Source organism: Micropterus salmoides, unplaced genomic scaffold (genome assembly GCF_014851395.1).
Source record: "Micropterus salmoides isolate LMB-PRFRI ecotype aquatic unplaced genomic scaffold, ASM1485139v1 Ms_hic_scaffold_3030, whole genome shotgun sequence".
NCBI classification, from domain to species: Eukaryota; Metazoa; Chordata; class Actinopteri; order Centrarchiformes; family Centrarchidae; genus Micropterus; species Micropterus salmoides.
In genome coordinates this window covers 2833-25000 of record NW_024042297.1, presented here as the reverse complement: position 1 = coordinate 25000, position 22168 = coordinate 2833, and the positions used below count along the sequence as shown (strand labels likewise).

Sequence of the window (22168 nt, the reverse complement as noted above, 5' to 3'; positions counted from 1 at the left end):
ATCTTGCTGGAGGCAAGTCCGACTGTGTTTTGAACAGATTAGTAATTTGACAGTAGTAATCTTTACTCATTACCACTGACGGCAACGTTGCCCAGCACGATTGCTCTAAAAGTTGCTCTGTGTATCATCAGCTTTACTCTCTTTTTCTGAATATTCTCTTAAGCTATAATACATCTGAGTGGTCACATGCAGTCCTTGCAGTGTCCATGCACAAATTCTAACGTTAGTGTGATCTTCTGCACTATGATTTGGAGATGGAGCTTGCCTTCTGCAGTCTGATTAAGCTGCTTGTTGAACTGCCTAAAACATGATTACACAGCTGGACCCTAAGCTGTCGTTTTAGAATGAAAAGTAAATCGAAGAAAAGGCCACAGCTGAAAAGTTGATGCAGTGTTATTGCTATAATTACATAATTTAATATTGGGCTATAGCTGCAACAGTTGTGTGGTAGTATAAGGTAAGAATCCCAGGTTTCAAGCACACGTTACAAACCACCATCTAACCCTATATTATGTCATACGTTAAAGGTTTTCTACCTGCTGTATCTCACCCCACAATTTTCTTCATCTCCCTAACAGGTCTCGTTGCAAACAGCAAAGCTCCCGTAAGTGTCCATTATTTAGTTGACGCATTTAATTTCACACTCCTGGTTAATGAGACGATGTTAATTGGGGTGTTTTTGCGTCTCATAAAGGTGAACGTTGATCAGCTGAAGAAGAGAGCAGAAAGATTTGGAATGAACGTCTCATCCGTTTCACAAAAGGTGACAGTGAGCTTGTGTCTTTAAGTTTTTTCTACAGTTTTTTGGCATTAAAGTGATACTGACATGTTTTTCTTTCCAGATTGAAGAAGATGAAAAGCTGAAAAAGAGGAAGGAGAGGTTCGGGGTTTCAACAGGTGCAGCCGGTGCAGCCGATATTGAGGTGGGTTGTTGTTGTTTTTTTTATTCCATGCCTTGCATTTCTGTTGTTGTTTGACTTATATATATATATATATATATATATATTTATCACATTATAGTAAAGTTATACATAAAAAGACCCGAGTGAATTAATTGTGTATTAATGTTGATGTTTCCGGTCTCTTTTTCTACAGGCAAAGAAAATGAAGCGCGCTGAAAGATTTGGAAATGTGTGAATAAATGTTTTAGAGACTTTTTTTTTCTTTCCTTATTTTTTTTTTTTTTTTGAAAAGCATTTTCATTGCTGCACAACAGAGATTCCCAAAGGATTCCTGTAAATCAAATGTATAATTATGTACAAACATAATAAATGGTGAGTAAGATCATTTAAATGGTTTGGAAAAAACAAATTAAAATTATTTACTTAGCCTAAATTCAGTGGATAATGTAAATTAGACAATCGTTTGATTTGTCCATTAGTTACTGGAACACCATTTTCTCCGTCATGGGAGGCTTTCAAACACATTATTTTTCATTTCCCTCAGTTTTTATACAGGAATTAGAGGTGTGTTTCTAAACTGTACGGGCTATTCGCTCCTGTGTAACATAGACGTTTTGTTTTACTCCTCTTTCCTAAACGTACTATTTAACAGGTACGACCCTCACTGTTCCCTCTCTGCTGCGCTCTCTCAAAGCTGCAATGAAGTCCATTTATCAAGTCTGTCAAGCAACTAGGTGTGTAGTCAAACAGCTCCTGCAGGTGCTTCACAGTAAACACCTTCCAGATGTTCTGGGGAAAACATTTGTTCTCTGTGGATCAGGTGATTATTTACTGTTTACTCTTTAAATATAATCTTTAAATACAGTGGTGCATAAAATCACCAGAAATTTCACAAATCAAACTGAGAGAAAATTGAAACAAGGAGTACATTTACTGTGAAGCAGCTTCAGGAAGTGTTTCATTAGCTAACAGATCTTTACACTAGAGCTTGCTGAAAGTTGTCTTGAAGCTAAATTAGAACATTTTTGTGCTTCTTTTTTTTTACGAGTGCATTAATGTGAATAGATTGTTACAGTTATGACAAAGATTTGAAAAGACGAGCAGATGAGAAACCAGTGAGGATCTAACTTGTTGGTTAGGGGTGAGAATAAAAAAGAAAAATCCTTAACTGTATCCGCTATGCAGGAAATAATACCTAGCAAAAATGGCCTTTGTGTTATCAAACATGCAGCAGGGAAAACAGGACTTTTTGGCCGTGGAAACAGAAAATGTGGAATATGTTTGTACAAAGACTAAGGAAAATCCTAAAATATAAGTTTAACAAATTTCTATGATAGGTAAGAGTAAAAAATCCTGTATTTCTGCTTTAATTAAAAAAAAAAAACATTTTCTAACAATCCAGTTAAACTCACGTATTTGAATTTACTGTGTACGTAATTGTACTTTTGATTTATCAGATGGCCTGTTGTTTTCTTTTGGGGACTACATTGGTACACTGCTTCAGTAATCTGTCCATTTTATAACATTTTGTGATTTAAAATAAATGGTTTTCAATTTTTTGATATCCGCTTTGTTTGATTCTTGTTTTTTCTCTATCTCTCTGTATATTTGTTTTTACCCACCTGTAGTTTTCTGTAGAGTCACTGACTTGATTATGAGAGTGGAATGACACATTTTTTACCTGCAACCTTGGAGTAACAATTAGTCACTTGTAATATATTCTTCAGGGCAATCATAAAATTTGGCAAGGGCTGTATTATAATTGTTTTAAAATCTGTGAGGATCCAAATTTAAATATCAGTTTTGACCCCCACAATTTGATCATGACTCTAGATTTGGAAATTGCTGGTGGGTTGTCTTAGTGAAAATACTCAACAAAGTGTTAATAATTCAGTGAGGAAATCTCTACACAGACAATTCAAGTATGCTGCATTCTCCAAAAAATTTATAGTATTGCTGTGGCCCCTCAAGAACCCACAGGGGTGTAGACTCCCAGTCAGTCACAAAACTTCGAACTTGGCTGCTTAAGATTTGACTTACTTTAGACTTGGCAGAAAGTATTAAGCCTGAAAGTCTTAAACTGACCAGGAATTTGAGGCTTGACTCTGAGGATTCATACTGTGTACAACTTAGTTGAGTTATTTGGGGCCCGTATGGTTTATGATAATACTTATCAAATAAAATTATAGGGTTTATTAACTCAGTAGGTTGTCTTGGGTAAAGCTGTGTTTTCTTCTTCTTGCAACATTGTGATTCTAAATCTTTGATTGCAAATTGGGAAATAAAACAAAGGGTTCCAACAATAAAGAGTTTGCATTGTTTAAACAATGTAAATATGTTCTTAAAGTTGTGCTACAGCGCAGCATGGTTTGAATTAACTGTTGCATTCATTTATTCGATTTTTTCAAGTGGAATCGAGGTTTCTGTTATGTAATAAAATTTACTTTATGGACATTTTTTCTAAGATCACACATAGATGTATCAAATAATTATTATTTAACAATGTGATGAGAATACAGTTATGAGAAATGTTACAACAAATATATCTGCAGCAATCTCTCCAAAAAATAACTGCAAAACAATTGGAGGCTGGGCTATTTCTGCAGGCAACATCATATCTTTTCTTGTTTTTAGCTAAAATATTTGACATCATTATACATTTCTGGATTTCTATCAGTGACTTTATTTCCTACTGTGGCAATTGAACCTTCCCCAATTAAGGAACACAGAGAGGGATCTGATTCACTAGTTACAGGTTGATGGACTAAATGTAAAGTATCTTTTCCCCACTGTGGTATCCTCCAAAAGCAAAGAATATGAGCGTAAAGTACTACAAAAGCATATTGCATTCATCCAAAGAAAAAAAAGGATGTAGTCACCTTATCGTAATTACTAGAAAAGATGTCATAATTAGTAGACAATACGTCATAATACTAGATAAAATGTATAATTAGAAGATCAGGTTCTCATAATAATTTGAAATGATGTCATCATTATGAGATCAGGTTGTCATAATAATTAGAAAATATGTCATAATTAGGATATCAGGATCTATCAAAACTGTAGTAAAACTGTTATCTATAAATCTTCTATAAAATCTGCTAGCAACATAATGTCTGTTAACTTATAGCCTTTTTCACTGGAAGTATCAAGTTGAAAATTTACCTTTCAGCGGCTGTACAGTGGCTCTACTTTGCGAAGCAGTGGCCAATAAGTGGCACCTTTCCAGTTGTCTCATAATTACTACGTCCTGATCTTGTAATCATGAGATGCTGATCTCGTAGTAACTGTGAGATCTTTTCTCATAATTATGAGATAAGGTGTCTAAATGTTTTTTTTTTTTGGTGAATGCAATTTGCAGAAGATCATTGGTACGCATCTCCCTAGCATCAGTGATATCAGTGAGGTGAGGTGCCTGCAGAGCTCAAAGGATGTTAAAGGACAGTACCAACCACAGCCTCAGCCTGTTCACCCTGCTGCCTTGTGGGAAGAGATATAGAAGTTTCAGCATTTGCATCACCAGACTGCTGAGCAGCTTTTACCCAGACGTTTAAACTCAAATTCACCCTCAGCACTGCTCCTTTGATTAAAGTTTATTTCTGTTTACCATTTTATGATTGCAAACTGAATTTTCACTTTACAACCTGTTATAATGTGACAAATAAACCCACCTTGTACCTGGTTTTGGTCATAGACTGTATATAAAAAAAAAAGTTTCGGTGACCCCTGCTGGTCATTAACGGAAGTACACTGACGTTGTTACCCTGCGTGACGTATGTTCCTGTGACGCGCAGAAATTTTAAACTATCGTCCTTCTCAGTGATGGCGGCTTCGTTTCGTTCTCTCCCTGCAAACTGTAATAACAAATGGTACTACACCCGAGAACAGATCGACAACAGCCCATCTCGGCGAGCTGGACTTGATCCTGACAAGGAGCTGTCCTACAGACAACAGGCGGCGAACCTGCTCCAGGACATGGGACAGCGGCTCAATGTGTATCTTTTGTCGAGGGACGCGTCTTAACCTAGCCAACATTAGCTCGCCAGCTAGCGAAGTTTAGCTTCCCACGAAGCCGGTTCAGCTGCAGAGCATGGCTAGTGTTTGTTATCGTGTTTCGCTTGATACCTTAGTTTGTTTTTATGATTCTTATCTGTTTGAAGCGGTGGTTTGTGGTTTTACAAGCCAGCAAACTAACCTTATCGAGTAGTGGCGTAGCAGGCTAAACCGGGGCCATTTAGGCCTGTGTGGTTCGAGGGCCTTCAGGACGTTAGCATTAGCTTTGCATGCTAGTGAGGAAAACATGTAGTGTGTGTGGAACACGGTTCTTTAGAAACATTAGGTTTTAGTTTGTTTCGTCTTGTTTTACATGTTTTATCTTTAGGATCAACGCTTTTATGTCTTATTTAAGAATAACCTCTGACTAATGTGTGAAGCTAGCTGGGGTTTCAACTGTGTTGTTCTGCCACTGATGTGATCTTAAGTTTTATTAGTGATTAGCTCAAATTAAAACTCTGTAGTTATGTTATTCCACATGTAGACTAACGACCCCGGTCATATTAACGATATTCACTCAATGCGTGTGTTTTGATCTGTTTGTACTGCTACATTGTCCTTAACTACCATGTCTCAGGTCCCAACTTACAATTAATACAGCTATTGTGTACATGCATCGATTCTACATGGTCCAGTCATTCACCAGGTTTCACAGAAATGTAAGTATTGTTTGACCCACTCACCTGAAGTCCACAATGCAAATGCTAGTACTTAATGTCAGTCAACTCATGAACTTATTTTGGTTCTTCCTCACCAGGTTATTTCTCCTGCCGCACTCTTCCTCGCTGCAAAGGTCGAGGAGCAGCCCCGCAAACTGGAACACGTTATCAAGGTGGCCCATGCATGCCTCAATCCTCAGGATCCCTCACCAGATGTCCGCAGTGATGTAAGTGTTGGGCTGTAGTAAAAATCGCCTGCAATTGTTGCTCTGTCTCCTCCTGTGTTTGCCAGACAGGGTAGGGATTTCATCTCGGCGATAATAATGGTTAAATGGAATCTATTTAATCAGTAGATTATGTGGAGATTAATATTATTTGATTAATTATTAATATTCTGTGTTCATTCAGGAGCAACAATTTGGCTATAAACCTTCCAATGTGGCAGCTCTTTGACCTGAAATTAAGAGATGCTTACCTTTTAAGCTACTAAATGTATTGCTGTTTGAATTTGTGTTACTCACAATTACAATTTCTTTCTCCTAGAATGGACGGTTTTTAATAGCAGCCTCAACGCTGATGCTTTAAAGGCCAATTTATACTTCTGCGTCATCTGCCGTTGGGATGCCATAGCCTAAAACACACCTCCCCAAAAATGGAACATGGCGGGGACGCAGACCGCAAGAACTGTGATTGGTCGGCTTGGTAGCATCGCAGACATTTTCCCATAGACATAAATTGTGAAAGAAGCAGCTGTAAAACGGTGGATACATTTTTTGACCATCACAACCTCCACGAAATGACTCGTTTTACTATCAGAATTTGATCCATTTGGTCCGATAACATTTGCAAAGTCTAGAAGCCGCACGATTAAATCATTTTACTCCCATTCAAGTTAGCAGGGGGCTAATCCCGAAGTTAGCTGGCTTGGCCTGCGGAAGTCAACACAGTGGAGCGTAGAAACCCCACAGCTAACTAGCGTTTTGGTGGTGTAATTGCAGAGAGATACATACACAAGTATAAATGCTCACAACGGCGATGGTATGTGTGTAGACACAATGCAGAAGTATAAATTGGCCTTAAAATTTAATTTATCCTGGCATGAAGTTAACAGCAATTTGCGTTATTCTAATTCATTTTTGCTTTTGTTTCATTTAAACTACAACAATTACGTCACAAAGTGTCTTGTTTTTAGCTGTTGCTACATCAGGTGTTGATGCTGCTTAAAATATAGATCAAGCGAGAGCATCTGTACTCACTATGTGGCTTTAATCGTCTCACTACTTATCTGTGAGGCTTCTTCATTTCTACATGAAAGGTGGGTTTAATGTGTTTGAAATCGGATCGGGCCTCCCAGTGAGTAACGTGCCTGTCCTCTCAACCTCAGGCCTACCTGCAACAAGCCCAAGACCTGGTCATTCTTGAGAGCATAATACTCCAGACCTTGGGTAAGTTGGGAGAGAAGAACTGGGTCCCTTGATTTCCCACCAGAAACACATGTGATTTATAAAAATAGTGCTAACCTGTTTTACTTTTGTCCACAGAAAGCTCATATGCAGTTAGCAGCACTGGAAAGATATTCACACTTCATTTTTAGCAGCTCTTACCCCTTGGTTCCTTTTTATGTTTTTATTATGTCCATAACTTTTTAAGTTTGTCTTTTTTTTTTTACATTTTTCTTCTTATCTACATATTTTAAAGCCATTTGTTTGAGGACTATGTGAGGACTGGCTGCATTATCCTGAACATTGGCTTTTAGTATGTTCGCTACAGCCTGCTTAATCCTTTCCCATGATTTCAAGCTTGGAAGTAAGCCTTTGAGGAAGATACCATTGGCTTTAATTGACAATACCAAACTGTGTTTTTACTTTGAAACCAGATTCAGCATCATGCAAAGCAAGAGTTGGGAAGTTACTTGTAAATTTAATGTTTTTCACATTCATCTGTTGATGTTTTCACATCGTCCAGGGCGTTTTTGGAAGACCTCACGCAAACTGATATTCCACATTATTGCCTGCAACACTTAGTTTGGTATAACAGTATTTATTTTCTGCTTTTCAGGGACTTTTCTTAATCTTTACTGCTGAATGGGAAATGATCTTTGTCTTGGAAATTGGATTGAATGAAATGTGTGTGGAACATACATTAGTTTGACATCGGCATTTCATTTATCAAGCCTTGTCTCTTTTTGTCCCTTTTTATTACAGCTTTTGAAATCACCATTGACCATCCACATACTCATGTTGTCAAGTGCACTCAGCTCGTAAGAGGTGAGCATTGACTCTACAATTTTGGGAAATTCTGTTTGGATATTTTGGTGTGATTTATGTTTGCACGTTAAATTGTCAATTAGCAGATTTTAAGTGTGTTTTTTTGTTCTATTGTTGTTCCAGCTAGTAAGGATCTGGCTCAAACATCATACTTCATGGCCACCAACAGGTATATTATATTCACAGTTCACTGTAAAACATAAGCTTTTGTGTACATTGTGTATAATCCTCAAACTCTATATACTGAATGTCTATTCTCTCTCTTCCTGTTTCTATTTTTTGTTACCTTCCGGAACGTATCCTGCCACGTAGTCTGCACTTGACCACATTCTGCCTGCAGTACAGCCCGCCCGTTGTGGCCTGTGTGTGCATCCACCTTGCCTGCAAATGGTCCAACTGGGAGATCCCCGTGTCCACAGACGGCAAACACTGGTGGGAGTATGTTGACCCCACAGTTACCCTCGAGTTGCTGGATGGTATGTGCTGAAAATATTGTTAGAAAAGGACCTACAAAGTCATGCGTCAGTTACAGATTAATCTGATGAATGTTGAGGATTTGAAAGATTTTCACTTTTATCCTGCAGATCTTGTCTTCACTCACTTCTTCATTACTTCTTTCAGAGCTCACACACGAGTTTCTGCAGATTCTGGAGAAAACACCTAGCCGGTTGAAACGGATTCGCAACTGGAAGGTACAGGTTTTTTTCCATTGCTCCTTGGTGACCTATGGAGGACAGCCAAGACACCCCATTTTTTTGTTGACTGGCCTTTCTGTGATTGTCGGTTTTTGTTTGCTCCTAGGCTGGAGGTCAGACGCCAAAAGCCAAGCCAAAGGTCCAGGAGGAGGGTGACCAGAGGGACACTATGATGAGCATGATTTCTATGGCCTCATCAGAGACCACTGTGGCGGGCCTGATGAGCCTCTCAGCACCACCTTCTGCCTCTTCTTCCTCATCCATGGGTGACAAAGACAGCGGTGCATCTGGCAGCACTCAGTCTTGGAGTGGAAAAGGTCAGGCTGGATCTGAGCAGCAGCCCAACAACGAGGTTCACGTCCCAGCTAAGGTGTCACTGAGTGAGTACCGTGCCAAGAACGCAGATGTCCTGGCCGCCCAGAAGAGGAAGCTAGAGAACATGGAGGCCAGCGTGAAGAGGGAATATGCCAATGCTGCCCAGGCTCTCATTGGTCAACAGAGGAAGGAGAAGCAGCATCATCACCAGCAGTCTAGCTCCTCCTCCTCTTCTGACATGTCCACCCCGTCACCAATAATTCTGAAAATCCCCCTTGAGAAGGAGAGGCACGACAGGAGCTCTCTTAAAATGCGTTTACCCCTAGCTGGCGGAGGAGGCAGCGGCAGCGCCCGAGGTCAGGAACAGGACATTAAAGTCAGAATACGAGTGCCTGAGAAGCAAAGGGGGAGTTCAGGAGAGGAGGGCAAGAGCAGGGACAAGCACAGGGAACGGTCTAACCACCACCACAATCATCACCACCACCATCACCATTCTTCCTCTAGCGGCGCCTCACTCTCCTCTTCACACAAACATTCATCTAGTTCCAGTGGGGCATTAGGAAGCAGCAAAAAAGTCCCCAGCGACTCGTCTAGAACAAGCTCTTCGTCTTCTTCTGCCTCACGTAAGAGGACACACTCCCAAGATCCCACAGCAGGCTCTCACCCTGCCTCGAAAGTCAGTAAGTCCTCTAGGAATCTCTACCAGCTACCGTCCCTGTCTTCCTCCTCTGGGCAAACTCTGGGGCAAGGTCCTGACATTCTCCCCGCTCTGGGCCTTCCCCACCACCAAGGGAGCTATTCGCACTCCAAAGGCGACAAGACGGACACTAATGGGCATGGTGCAACAGGCGGAGCCCAGTCAAACGAGTACCAGGACACTTTTGAAATGCTAAACTCGCTTCTGAGCGCACAGGGGGTCCAGCCGGCCCAGCCGGCCATGTTGTTTGACTATAGATCCCAATATGGGGACTACAGGTACAGTGGTGGCTCCAGAGGGAACAACGCTAGGCCCCCACCCCTGCCTTCAGAACCACCTCCCCCACTGCCGCCTTTACCCAAATGAGTTTCCTGATCATGAGACCCATAATGTACCTTGTACTTGACATCGCAAACATCCATCTTGTTACATAAAGTATTGTTTTTTGTTTTGTTTTTAACTTTAATTTTTTAATAGGCATCAGTGTGACAGCAGTAAAATGTACTGGTGAGGTAAATGAATTTTCAGCATTTTTCTTTTTACAGTTCACGTTTAGGGCAATAATGAGAGGCTTTTAAAGCTTGCAAAATGTGAGGAAAAAAATTTACAAGAAAGTGTAGATATTTTTTTCTCATGTGAAATGTGATGATGGGACCTGGTATTTTTACCATCGCTGTTTTTGGAGGAAGGCGTTGTCTTGAAATCATGAGGAAACAGATTTTCATTACATACCTGTTGGGTCCGATTGTCTTTTTATAATGTTTTTATAGGATGTTATTTATTAATTGAATGTTTTTTAAAAAAAAGAAGAAGAAGAAAAAAGAAAAACATGATCCCGTTTTATACCTTTTTTAAGGTTTCCTCTCTTTGTTCTTTTTGGGCAGAGGGACATTAAAACTGTACAGGCAGGTTTGAGAGTGCATGTATCCAAAGTTAATATTTTTGTCTTTTAATTTTTATTAACACCATCACCTAAAAAAAAATAGGTGATTGTCCTGCCCCTAGTGTTTTAACTGTTTTATTTCCAGCATTATTTGGTAAACTTGTACAAAGATTGTAAAATGTTTAAAACACATGAAATATTTTTTACATTTTGTTATGAAAAAATGCAACAAAAAAATATGAAGCTTGTACTTTTTGTTTAAAGTTTTTGTTTAGATTTTGAGTGTTGCAGTCATTGTTTTAAATGGTTGTAAAATATTCACATTCAGTTCTCTAATGATTACACTAATGGACAAAGTTCATACCAACAATATACATGTATGGTTTATCAAAGAGTTCAAACATATCTACTCGGTATGGTCACAATGAAGGAATTGCCAACAACAAAAAGTCCCTCTAGAGAAGAAATGTGAATTTTAATTCCTGTCACGTAATTGTCACTTGTACATCAGTTTCCTCTTGGGGGCAAGTAGTTTACGGTGATCACAGCTAAATGCAAAAACAGAAAAAGGAGGAACGTACTAAAGTTCAAGTGGCATTGACACCAGCAGTGATGAGTCAGCCTGAAACTGCCGTTAAAAATAGTTTGTGGTGACCATATCGAGAAGGGACAACAAAGTAAAAGTACACAGTATCAAAGACTAATCAAACGCCATATGTCTGTCTGTGTGGTCATCTTTCGTTTATGCGTTTTCTTTTGGGTATGTTTTTAATGTGTAAACCCCAGTGTACACCTGTCAGTTCATGCTGGTCTGAGATTTAATCATGTTTAAAGCTGTCTTTTGACTCCATACCTTCAAATTAAATTGGTGGATATTCAGCTTCAGATTGTTGTTTATAATCTAACCACAAGCCATGATTTATCAAAAATGTTTGCATGTGTACTTCAGTTTTGTAAATCCCACACTGAAAGCAGGTTATCGACATACCTCCACTACAGGGTCATAAGCATGACATATAATACTGTCTAATTCATATGAATTAATGATGAGTTTATGTTTGAGAGAACTGATGGAAGATATGCCTCTTGTTGGCAAGAGAATCGGGTATCATCTGTACATTTTAATTCATACTAAGCTTTATATGGTTTTGATTGTATAGTATTACTGCTCTTTACCTGCTTTCTTTTCTCAGTTTATCAAAAACTCATTTGTTTTAGGCAGTTCACAGTAATGCAGTACAAAAAATCAGCCATACAATTGTGAAATATTTTTGTTCCCTTGATTATATGGAAGATAAGCTGAAAGAGTACAGCTCTTTGCTCAGGCAGCAGAGGTTTATTAGTTATTCAACTCTTGGTTGTAACAGGGAAACAGTAAATGCACTGAATATTTATCTCCGTAGGTTTGCCTACAATGCAAGTGACAAAGTGTTACATGTGTAATGGTTAGACTCTTAGAATAGATGTCCAATATATCATTGCCATTTTTGAAAATTGTTTTAGCTGATCAGGACAAATCTTCCAATAAAAGTGTTAACTTTATGTGAGAAGGTCATACAAATAATGGACACATTAAAAACAACCCCACATGTGAGAAAAAAATGGAAGACACTCATGCAACCTAACAATGCAAAATCACATAGCTACAGTAAATGTAATGTTTTTTTTTCATGTCTTGGTGTTTTAAGTGACACTCAGGTCTGGAAATAAAACGTTTGGGATTTTTGTTTGGTTTTTCAGATAAAAGATTATATGTGAACACTGTTCTTTTTGATATGTGGTTGCTTTACTCTCAATTAAAGTCAATAAATATTTTAAGAAAACGCTCATTGCATTAAATGTTTGTATCAAATGGGACTGCTGCAATATTATGGGTGTAAATGTAAGTTTGTGGCCCGCTGTGATTGGCACTTAGAGTGGCCAATGAAATACCTTCAACTTTGGCCAATCAGAGCTCGGAGTGGGAGGGCTCTGTTTGGCTGTGGCAGTTATTGGGGAATGCAGGAAAACCGACGTAGTGTTCATCAGGAGCTAAACACGGTCGGACGGCACGGAGGAAGGTAAGCTGTTCTAAACAAAAATGAGCCTCTGTTCATCTTTCGGCACCGATGCATCTCGACGATAACGAGAATGACCACCGTGTGTTGCCATCGGTCAGCAAAACTCGCTTCTTGGCCGTCAGTTGTGAAAAGTAGCGGTTTGTTAGCATTAGCAACTGCTAAACAAAGATGGCGACTCCGTGACTGAAAAGAATGACGCAGTAAAGAGAGGCGGGCTAAAGCTTGGTGTGGCGCCTGGTTGGAGTTGGGCAAGACGAGAGACATTCACATATGTTAGATTTAAATCTGCAGTAAAAACTTTTTATCCTTTACATCAATAAGGCTTTATGTGTTTCGAGGTGTATGACCGCAGTGTAAGGGCAAAATGTATATTAACTTATATCAAAGTTTAATAACAATCTGACACGCCACCTGACCTGCCACCGTCGTCTTTAACGTTATTGAATAAGAATATCATTACCGTTAATTCATATTGGAGCAGCCGTTGCAAACGCGGTGCTCATCTGTTTTTATCCTGCTTGGGGGGGATAATATATAACTTACAGTTTAACATCTCTGACCATTGGACTCAATTTGTGATTAAAGAGCAAACTTAACGTTTAATAAGCCACGCGGATCTATAAAATATGGCCATGCAAATGTCTGCAATGACATTGAAAATTTTATTTGAAATACGTAGTTAGTGTACCTCCTATCTTCCATATTCCCTTACTCTATTAATTCTTTTTGTTGATGATAATAACAAAGAAATTGTCCCTTGTGCTTTCCCAGAGACCAGGGTGATACCTTCAGATGTGTTTGTTTTCGTTGACAAATAGTGCAAAACAAAAAGATTTTCTCTTTTAATGTCATTAAAAAAACGTTACCGTAAATGAAAGATTAGGCAACACATCCTCACATTTGAGAAGCTGAATCATGGGAATGTTTGTCAGTTTTACTTAATATGGGAAACGGTTAATTAATTTTCAGAATAGTTACCTAATACATTTTCTGTCTACTCTTGATCTCTGATAGTTAGTGCAGTCTTAGCCCCCTCCATATTCTATGTCTGGATGAATTGTTTTGTCTATAAAATGTCGCAAAATAATAATATCTGTAAGCCTTGTTTTACCCGAGCGACACTACAAAACTCAATGATTTCAGGTTACTGTCTTACAAGATGGAGAAAAGCAGCAAATCTTCACATTTGAGAAGAGTGTTTGCTATTTCTTTTTTTTTTAAATGACATTATTAATAAATGTATCTTGTTCTGTCACTCAGCTAATCAATGAACAGATCAGTTTCATCTCCTAATTATTTTTGCAGACTTGCAATGAACAGGATACGAATCCACGTTTTGCCTTCGAGTCGGAACCGGGTGGCCCAGACACCTCGTCCCCAGGAGCCCCAGGCCTGTTCCTTTTCCCAGCGACCATGCTCTCAGCCCCGTCTGGACGGCCTGGAGTACTGCATCAAACACATTTTGGAGGACAAGAATGCCCCGTACAAGCAGTGCAGCTATGTCTCTGCCAAAAACGGCAAGCGCTGCCCCAACGCTTCACCAAAGGTCGAGAGGAAAGATGGGTGAGTGGACAGTTTAAATTTTAACTTTACTTTAACTGGCTTTAACAACGGTTAGAAACAAGTTAGACCTCCAGATTTATTAACTATAACAGGAGAAACAAACAAAAGATGACACCTATTAATAAATCCAAGCAGCTTTCTGACTTCTCTTCTCCAATGACTCTCTGTTCTCTTAGAGTGACATTCTGTGCAGAGCATGCTCGCAGAAATGCCATGGCTCTCCGAGCTCAGATGAGAAAGCCGTCTTCCGGTCCGTCCCCAGAGTCACTGTTGTCTCAGCTTAGCGGATACAACCGTTCAGAGGCACACAGCCCTGATGGAGGCCGCTCTGAAGCTAGTCGTATTTTAGGTAAATGGTCCTGTTCAGTTTGTCAACTGTATACCCCTTCATTGACATTAATCTTGTGTGCTTTGACTTTTTCTGTATCATGGTAAATTGATGTGGTAGTTTCTCTTGCAGTTTATTTTCACATGTATGAATATGATTTTAAATATTTTTACTACGCCCCCCTCTGGATAGATGAGGAAAGTCTGAGTGAGGAGGAGCAGGGTCCCTTGGTACTGGACCAGACATGGAGAGGAGACCCTGACAGTGACGCCGACAGCGTTGACAGTGATCATGAGGATCCTCTGAAGTAAGCTGAATTATCGGACTATCGAGTTTTTAATCTAAACTCATCTTGTCATTTTGTTGTATTTAGACAATAAGTTACTGTCTTAATATGTAATAGCTGTGTCTGAATTCATACTAACAAATTCTGAGCAGGCTTTGAGTATTGTGTTCATGCTGGAAAAGTGACAAAATCAAAGTTCTGGTGTTTGTGCATATTTACGTGTTTCTTTTAAAACCCATCAGAATCTTTGTCTAAACCCAAACCATGATCTTTTTTCCTAAACCTAAAGTTTTGTTAACTGAGACAGACGTAGGCCTCTCTTGATGACACAGAATACAGTAACAAGGTGGTTTGTCAGCTTTAGCCTTTAGCACCTGGGGGCTGAGTCAGCTGATAGGAACGCTGGCTGCATGGCAAACCGAGTTAACGATAGAGACAGAACAATGGCTTAGCAAAAAATAAAGCTTTCTGAAACTCCATAAATCGAGAGTGAATGTTGAGGAGGATATCAGAGAGGGAAAAAAACAATTATTTCTCCAGAAATCTGTTTTACCAAAACGGTGAATAAAGTTTTTGTTTTTCTTTCTAAATCTCAGACATGCAGGAGTGTACACAGCAGAGGAGGTGGCACTAATCACTCGAGAAAAACTCATCAGGCTCCAGTCCCTCTACATTGATCAGTTCAAACGCCTGCAGCACCTGCTTAAGGAGAAAAAGCGTAGATACCTGCACAACCGCAAAGTGGAGCACGAAACTCTAGGTAAATTCACAACTAACTGGCTACTAAGATGTCGTTTAAACATCCCTATCATAGCATATCTTGCATATCATTTTAGAGATTATGTGTGGATACTTCTGAGTGAGGATGACTGTGGTGATGTGATTTGTTGCTGGGGTCTATACTAAACAAGCATGTTCCTTAATGTCTGGACAGTATATTTTCTTTTTTTTTTTTGGCCTCTTTGTAGCACCACAATGCTCTTTGTAGCACACATTTTACCATATTAAAAGATTGCTGCTCCTGCGACTTGGATATTGCGCTTGGCCATATTGCGATTTTGATAATATTTAAACTCTTATGGTGCAGCTGACAGAACTTTTGAATATAGGCTGCATATAATCTTTTGACATCAATTCAGTGTGTGTGTGTGTGTGTGTTTTTTTTTTTTTAACGCGCGCACGCACACAGATATAGCTGGTCATTAAATGCTGCTGAGCAAGATTTTTAAATGTAAAACAGATGTCTAAAATGTGCGTCACTTTGAATCTAGACACCTTTTCAAATGCAAATCACTAGACTGGGTGGGACCCAATCATAGCTCCATGAATAAACTGTCATCTGTTGATATTCTCATCTTCAGTTATTGCCATCCTGCATTTTACTTTGGTTACTGCTGAATTGATATATTTTAAAAATCAAATGTAACATACAGGATTCCAGCAGTTCATTAAGGAAATTCAAGTCAAGTAAATGACGACTGAGTGGACAACGTCGTCATGCTAACTTTTTGACTCCTCGCTCTACTCCTGTTTTTTAAGATGTCAGGGGCTGCATTGGCACACATTTATATTTTTAGCTCCGCTGGATTAAAATGGAAGCTCTGCCTTTATTTACCTTTTGGCATGAATCATGTTATCAGAGCTCCATTGATTGTTTTTTTTTTTTTTTTTTTTTCATTCCCCGCCCTTAACTGGAAATCATCCCACACCTTTTTAATGTTCACAAGGCCACACAGCCCTCAGCAATGTCTTTTTATTTGTTTATGTCAGGAAGCAGTCTGTTGACAGGACCTGAAGGTCTATCCATGAAGGAGAGGGAGAACCTGAAGAAGCTCAAAGCTCTACGCCGATACCGTCGTCGGTACGGTGTGGAAGCCCTGCTGCACAGACAGTTGAGGAAGAGGAGGCAGGCTGTGACCGAAGGAGCTCCTCAGGTGTGACACGCACCCAGTAGTAAAATAGTAAAACTAGTAAGCAAGACTTTAAACTAATGTTAAAGGGTCAGTTCACCAGAGCACAAAAACAGTCTCACTTGCTCCTAGTGGTATCCAGCCATGAAAATAGTCTATCAGATGAAGATATGTCTGAAACATATGTGACCACCCAAGAGTACATGGGTGAAGGCAATTATGTTTGTGGTTTTAAACTCTAGAGCAGTTTGTCTTCCCAGAAATAATTCCCGGCTTTGAACAGTTCTCACTGGAACAACAATTACTACTGAAGAAATCCAGAAACCCCCATGTTAACAGCACAGGGGTCTAGCATTTAGGTTTGACTATGGTGTGTATTTATTATTTCTTTCCAGTATTGTTTGTTACAGGTGTGGTAGAAACACAGGCCTATGTGTTGTCAATATCTTCAACAGCATGTCATTTTTCCGATAGGGGCAGAGTTAGAGGATTTACTCATTTGACAGAAAATTACTCAGTCTGTGTTAGACTACCAGACTAGAGATCTAACTTATGGTAAATGACTATCTGACATGAAAACCGTCTTAGAGAGCAGTGGTAAAACCTTTGTGTTAACCATATTCTCTACAAACGAAATGCCATCACTTCCATTGTCTTGCGGTGGTCTCGGACGCATCTGATACTAATATCTCAAAACCTGTATGCATGGTTAGAAAACCACTAGAGCTGAGAATTATTGGTATTTTGCTGATCTTTTTTTATATAGTAAAATTACCATAGTTACATTTAATCAAATCTAGTGTTTCGCTTGGAGCCAAAACATTAGTGATGCGGAGTATAAAAAGGATGTTCCTAATGTTGACATGTGCTTAAAAAAAACCCAATATGCTTTAAATATATCAGGGCAGTAGTGTCAAGTATGTTGATTACTACAGTGAACAGGGGTTAATGCATACTTTTGGTTTTGAGATTATGCTCAACATATTTGAGTGCAGCAGAATGGAATTAAGATTTGAAAACCCCATCACATGAAGCAGGCAGACATGCAAAAGAATTTCATTTTTATAGGCCTTTACCTCCGACAATTTTGTGGCATTCAGGAATGATAATGTTAAGGATGATTATAGTTATAAAGGAAATACTGTTTAGTCTGTCTGTAGCGTTTGATTACTGTTTTGACCTTTATCTAACTCTTCTTTCCTCTTTTGTAGCCACACACAAGAACAGTGTGTGAGCAGTGCATCTCTTTTGTGGAGGGAACCCGATGTACCAACCCCTGCCTGCCTATGACCCGACACTGTGTTTCACGTATCCTCAATGATTTCAGCATGGATTTGACCACAATATTGGCTGTTTCCATACAAGAAACCCCAGATGTGTTTTCTTGTATTCAGTGAAAGAAGATATCAACATTTCTTTATTTTGTATGTTAAACTTTACTACAAACTGGGGTTCTTCGTTCACTTTTTTTTTTTTTTCTCTCCTTAAAGCCATTTTTACCTTGGCCTCGATCAAGACCAGCAGCATGTAGTAGCTGCTGGTTTCAAAGAGAGCCTAGATGAACACCTTCCTGTGGTCTGTTGATTTCTCCAGAGCTGAAAAGGGGATAATCTGTTCAGTTGGAAGGAACAAAATCTCTTTACAACCTGCCTTTATTTCAACCCAGTCATTTAGGCTAGTCTCATGCTTTTCATATTTTTCATCAAACATGATTTACAGTTTTCTCTTTATGAGCTAAGAACAGCAAACTAGTTTTATTGCATGTACTTAAGTTTGTGTTCCTCTATTTGCCATGTTAGCTGTTAAAACCCTGCAAAGAATTAATGCTCAAAGTCACTCGTCGAACAAAACCACTCAGGAATGTCATGAATACAGTCTGAACCTTTTGTGACCTCACAATAAGTAGCTTCATGTTACATAATTACAGCAAGATTATTTTCAGAGGAATAATTACAGTGCTTGCAATAATACTAATTTGGCAACTTGTGTGGTGAAAGTTTCTCAGTAATCAGTGTCCACAGATCAGGATGTAATTTTGGGGTTTAACTTTAAGGTGGAAGCAGTTTTCTTTATCTGTTCTTATTCTTGTGGTCGTTGTTTGTGTGTGGACATCATGTGTCAATGCCCTTGACATCAAGACACTCAGACATCTACCAGGACAGCAATCAGGTGCTTTTCAAAATGTGTCCAGGCCTGAAAGATGTCCCATGTGACAGAACTGTGCACATGGGTCAGTCTGACGATCCTCGCTGCCCGCTTCACCTCTCCCTGCCTCCCCCTATGTACCAGCCTGAGCAGGAGCCTCCACCACAGGAGCAGCTCACCACTGCAAGCAGAGACATGTATCTGAGCGCAGCAGAGCTTCAGCCCACAGAGAGCCTTCCCCTAGAGTTCAGTGATGTACGTAGATTCAATTGTTGGTGTTTTCAGGAACTACTGTAATTTATTTGGTGCAGTTTAAACACACACGTGCATTTACCTGTGTGGTTCATTCTGGTCCAAGTTGGTAAATGTATTGTTTTGTTTGGTTTCTTTTTACAAATGCATTACTAAAAGCCAAGTGTGTCAGCGAGTCAGATTCAAGTGGTCTTAACAACAGGTCAGAAAACACCCTAACCCTGGTACGGACTAAACAGCCAGACCGAGCCTGCTTGAAAAGGTGGATCCCAGTCAACTCTGTGATAGTTTGATTGTGAATTGTCAAGAGTGATCTATGACTTATGTGAAATCCTTCAGATCACTTGAACACAAGAATAATGGAGGATGACTGTCAAAAACTGCCCGACCCATGAGTCAGTGAATCATTTCATGTTTACAGCTCTTGGTTCTTTTTGTCAATATGAACAAACTGGACCAGAACTGAAGAGGAAAAATACGACAGATGTTTTTATTTTTTTTAAAGAAGCAAAGTGCAAGTGATTTGTGTGGTTTTTAATATTTCTAGATAAAGTGTAGACTATTTTCATCTTTTAAAAGCCACTGAGGGGCTACTGTGAGACTTCCAATTCATCAGCAAATAAATGCTTCCAATAAATGCCGGTTTGTAGACGGTCAAAAGTTTAGATTTATTATATAATTTGCTGCTCCAGTACAAACTCAAAAATGGGCATAAACAAATGCTGGGCGTGGCACAGTCAAAAGCGGGATGCTTCCAACAACTCAAGTACCTCTATCATTTATCCCAAAACAGAACATCCCGCCGGTGGTTAGCAGTGTAAACATAAATAACAAATGTACATGTAACTGAAAAAAGCTAAAAGTTTTATGTCAAGATTTAGATTTCATAAATATCCCCTTTTTATACAGGACCTGGATGTGGAAGGGGATGGTATGCAGGGTCCTCCGTCCCCACTACAGTTTGATACGGCCCTGGCCTTGGAGGACCAGACCATTAGAGCCATCGCTGAGGCCCCAATGGACATCCTGACTGGAGAAGACCCAGACCAGGTCGACTTGGACGCCTCAGGACAGGAGCTCTCAGAAAGAGATGTGGATGCAATCATGGACGACCAGGTTAAATCTCATTTAGGGGATTTGTCATCTTGAATATCTTGAATCTCTCTTTTGAATGATGGCGCCCATATACTGTGCAATAACAATCCTCCAATTTCACTGTATGTCACACTGCGAGATGGGTCTAATAAAAACTTGGTCACAATCTGTGTCAGTATGATATAAATGGTTTTTGTGAAACACAAAGGGCGACTTTCATATTAAAAAGACTAACTTTGGCGAGAGACCCACTTGAACTGTCTGACTCTGGAGCCAGATAAACTTTTAGAATTTTTTTTTTTTTTTTTTTTTTTTACACAGAACCAGGGCTGTAGTGTTTATAACTTACACTGGAAACTTTTAGGAAGAGATCTTCAACCATCTCACCCACTAATGTTTTGAAAATGTAGCAAAGCAATTAACAAGTATTGATTGTAGTGGTGACATTTCTATGCATCGAAAAACCTAAAAACGATTGTGAAGCCTGTAATATCTCAGAAAAGAACAAAAAACAGACATGGAAATTACAGTGAACCCATGAATATGTGAGTCTATTAGAAAATAAAACAAAAGTAATATACATAGACTCTGACCTCCATCGGCCTCTGTCTCCAGCTGACTGACACAATTTACTGAACTAAAATAGTTTTTCACCGCCTGCTGTGCCTACAGTGAAACCGGCAAATGTATAGCCACACTGGGATCCTTGATCAGTCATTACAGATACTGTTAACAAGTTCAGAACATAAACGTCGTGAGATTGTGATTTTAAAAACCTGACTTGATATTGGGGCCCCTGGGGTGAGAGGGGCAGGTGATGGGCAGCATAAACGCTCCTAAAAATCTGTTGAATACAACAATCCGTACTTTTCACATGCAACATTATGTTCATCCTCCATAATCCAACTGAACATCTTACCCAGGTGGTCGTAACATATTGTCTGTCGTTCCAGCTGACTGACTGGTTGTAGCAGCACTCAAGTTGTGGAAGTTTCTCTCATTGTCAAAGTGTTTCTTTTATGATCAGTTTTTTTTTTTTGGAGTGTCCTGGTTATGCTTTGTGCATGTAAACAACTTAAACCGGTTTTAAAAAAAACCCTGTATAATCCTGCACCTGTAGACTGCTGATCCTGTTTTCTCAACCTTTTTTATTGGTACAGAACTAGTAACCAGGGTGATGAGAAATCAAAACTACATTGGCCATCGATGGATCTTGGACCGCTGATTTTGATTGATTTGACCAAAAGCTTTCACCCCACACAGCCTAAACATTGCACAGTGTAAACGCGCTTTGAAGGAAGATGTTGGAAGATGTTGGAAAAACAAGTCAATAAAGAAAGAAAGCAGCGATTTGTGTTGCATCTACACAATTCTTGCTCTGAATGCTGAGTCACACACTAACAAACATAGGAATTTCAGCCATAACAGAACACAAACTATCAAAAGCGTTCACGCAACCAGCAATAAATCCACATATTGTCTCCTAACATCCTGTTCTTCCACCCTAGGTGGTGTCAGATGTTGTAGGAGGTGAAGAAGATGCCACTGATAATTCACTGCAAGACAAGGCTACAGTTGATGCTCCCAGATGAACGACCTCTGCAGCGTTATGTAAAGAACCATGTTTCACTTCCACAGAGACTGACGCTGAGGTGACTTTACAATGGAGGTCACGTTCAGAAGAACTTGACAGTAGACTTCTCAGAATATACATTCACTGATTGTACTTCAGTTTGTCATGTGGGGGTGTTTATTTGGGTTAAATTGCCTTAAAATAAATATTTTGCAAAAGGTTCTGGGGCACACATCTGTGATCTACAAATAAACTGCTTTATGATACTTTTGTTGAACTCTTGTTAATGATATCCAGATCTGAATAGATTTATGATCTGTGCTGAATATTTTAAGGCACTGGAAGACATAAAAAAAAACACTAAATAGAAGGAGCTTTTTTAAGTATATGTTGAAGTTTTGTTTGGCAGCATGGGACAGCCTCTGAGGAAAAAAATTGGGGCGGGTAATGCAATTTCATGCAATGACATCACTTTTCCTCAACCC

At 39.4% G+C, this 22168-nt stretch overlaps 3 protein-coding genes and 1 non-coding gene across 4 annotated transcripts; all 4 read left to right on the top strand.

Annotated features, from left to right (window-relative positions):
* Positions 1 to 578: 578 nt before the first annotated feature.
* Positions 579 to 2466, top strand: LOC119883940 (SAP domain containing ribonucleoprotein; the record flags this gene model as incomplete). Its single annotated transcript, XM_038694422.1, is given in 4 exon segments — positions 579 to 604; positions 695 to 763; positions 843 to 923; positions 1096 to 2466. Coding segments are annotated over 4 exon segments (218 nt in total), but the record flags the coding sequence as incomplete, so codon positions are not given.
* A 2234-nt stretch (positions 2467 to 4700) lies between these two features.
* Positions 4701 to 12289, top strand: ccnt1 (cyclin T1). The gene is made up of 9 exons (XM_038694420.1): positions 4701 to 4897; positions 5533 to 5614; positions 5713 to 5841; positions 6999 to 7059; positions 7819 to 7881; positions 7996 to 8050; positions 8194 to 8357; positions 8503 to 8573; positions 8683 to 12289. The coding sequence occupies exons 1-9, from the start codon at positions 4725 to 4727 to the stop codon at positions 9952 to 9954; spliced, it is 2070 nt and encodes a 689-aa protein (XP_038550348.1). The 5' UTR covers positions 4701 to 4724; the 3' UTR covers positions 9955 to 12289.
* A 147-nt stretch (positions 12290 to 12436) lies between these two features.
* On the top strand, positions 12437 to 21949 carry kansl2 (KAT8 regulatory NSL complex subunit 2). Its single transcript, XM_038694421.1, has 10 exons — positions 12437 to 12531; positions 13837 to 14094; positions 14271 to 14443; positions 14615 to 14729; positions 15305 to 15468; positions 16479 to 16642; positions 17830 to 17926; positions 18765 to 19018; positions 19925 to 20131; positions 21619 to 21949. Exons 1-10 carry the CDS (start codon positions 12470 to 12472, stop codon positions 21700 to 21702), a joined length of 1578 nt encoding a protein of 525 aa, XP_038550349.1. The 5' UTR covers positions 12437 to 12469; the 3' UTR covers positions 21703 to 21949.
* Positions 18120 to 18252, top strand: LOC119883941. Its single transcript, XR_005440888.1, has one exon. It is a non-coding gene; the product is annotated as a small nucleolar RNA SNORA2/SNORA34 family (small nucleolar RNA).
* Positions 21950 to 22168: the final 219 nt, after the last annotated feature.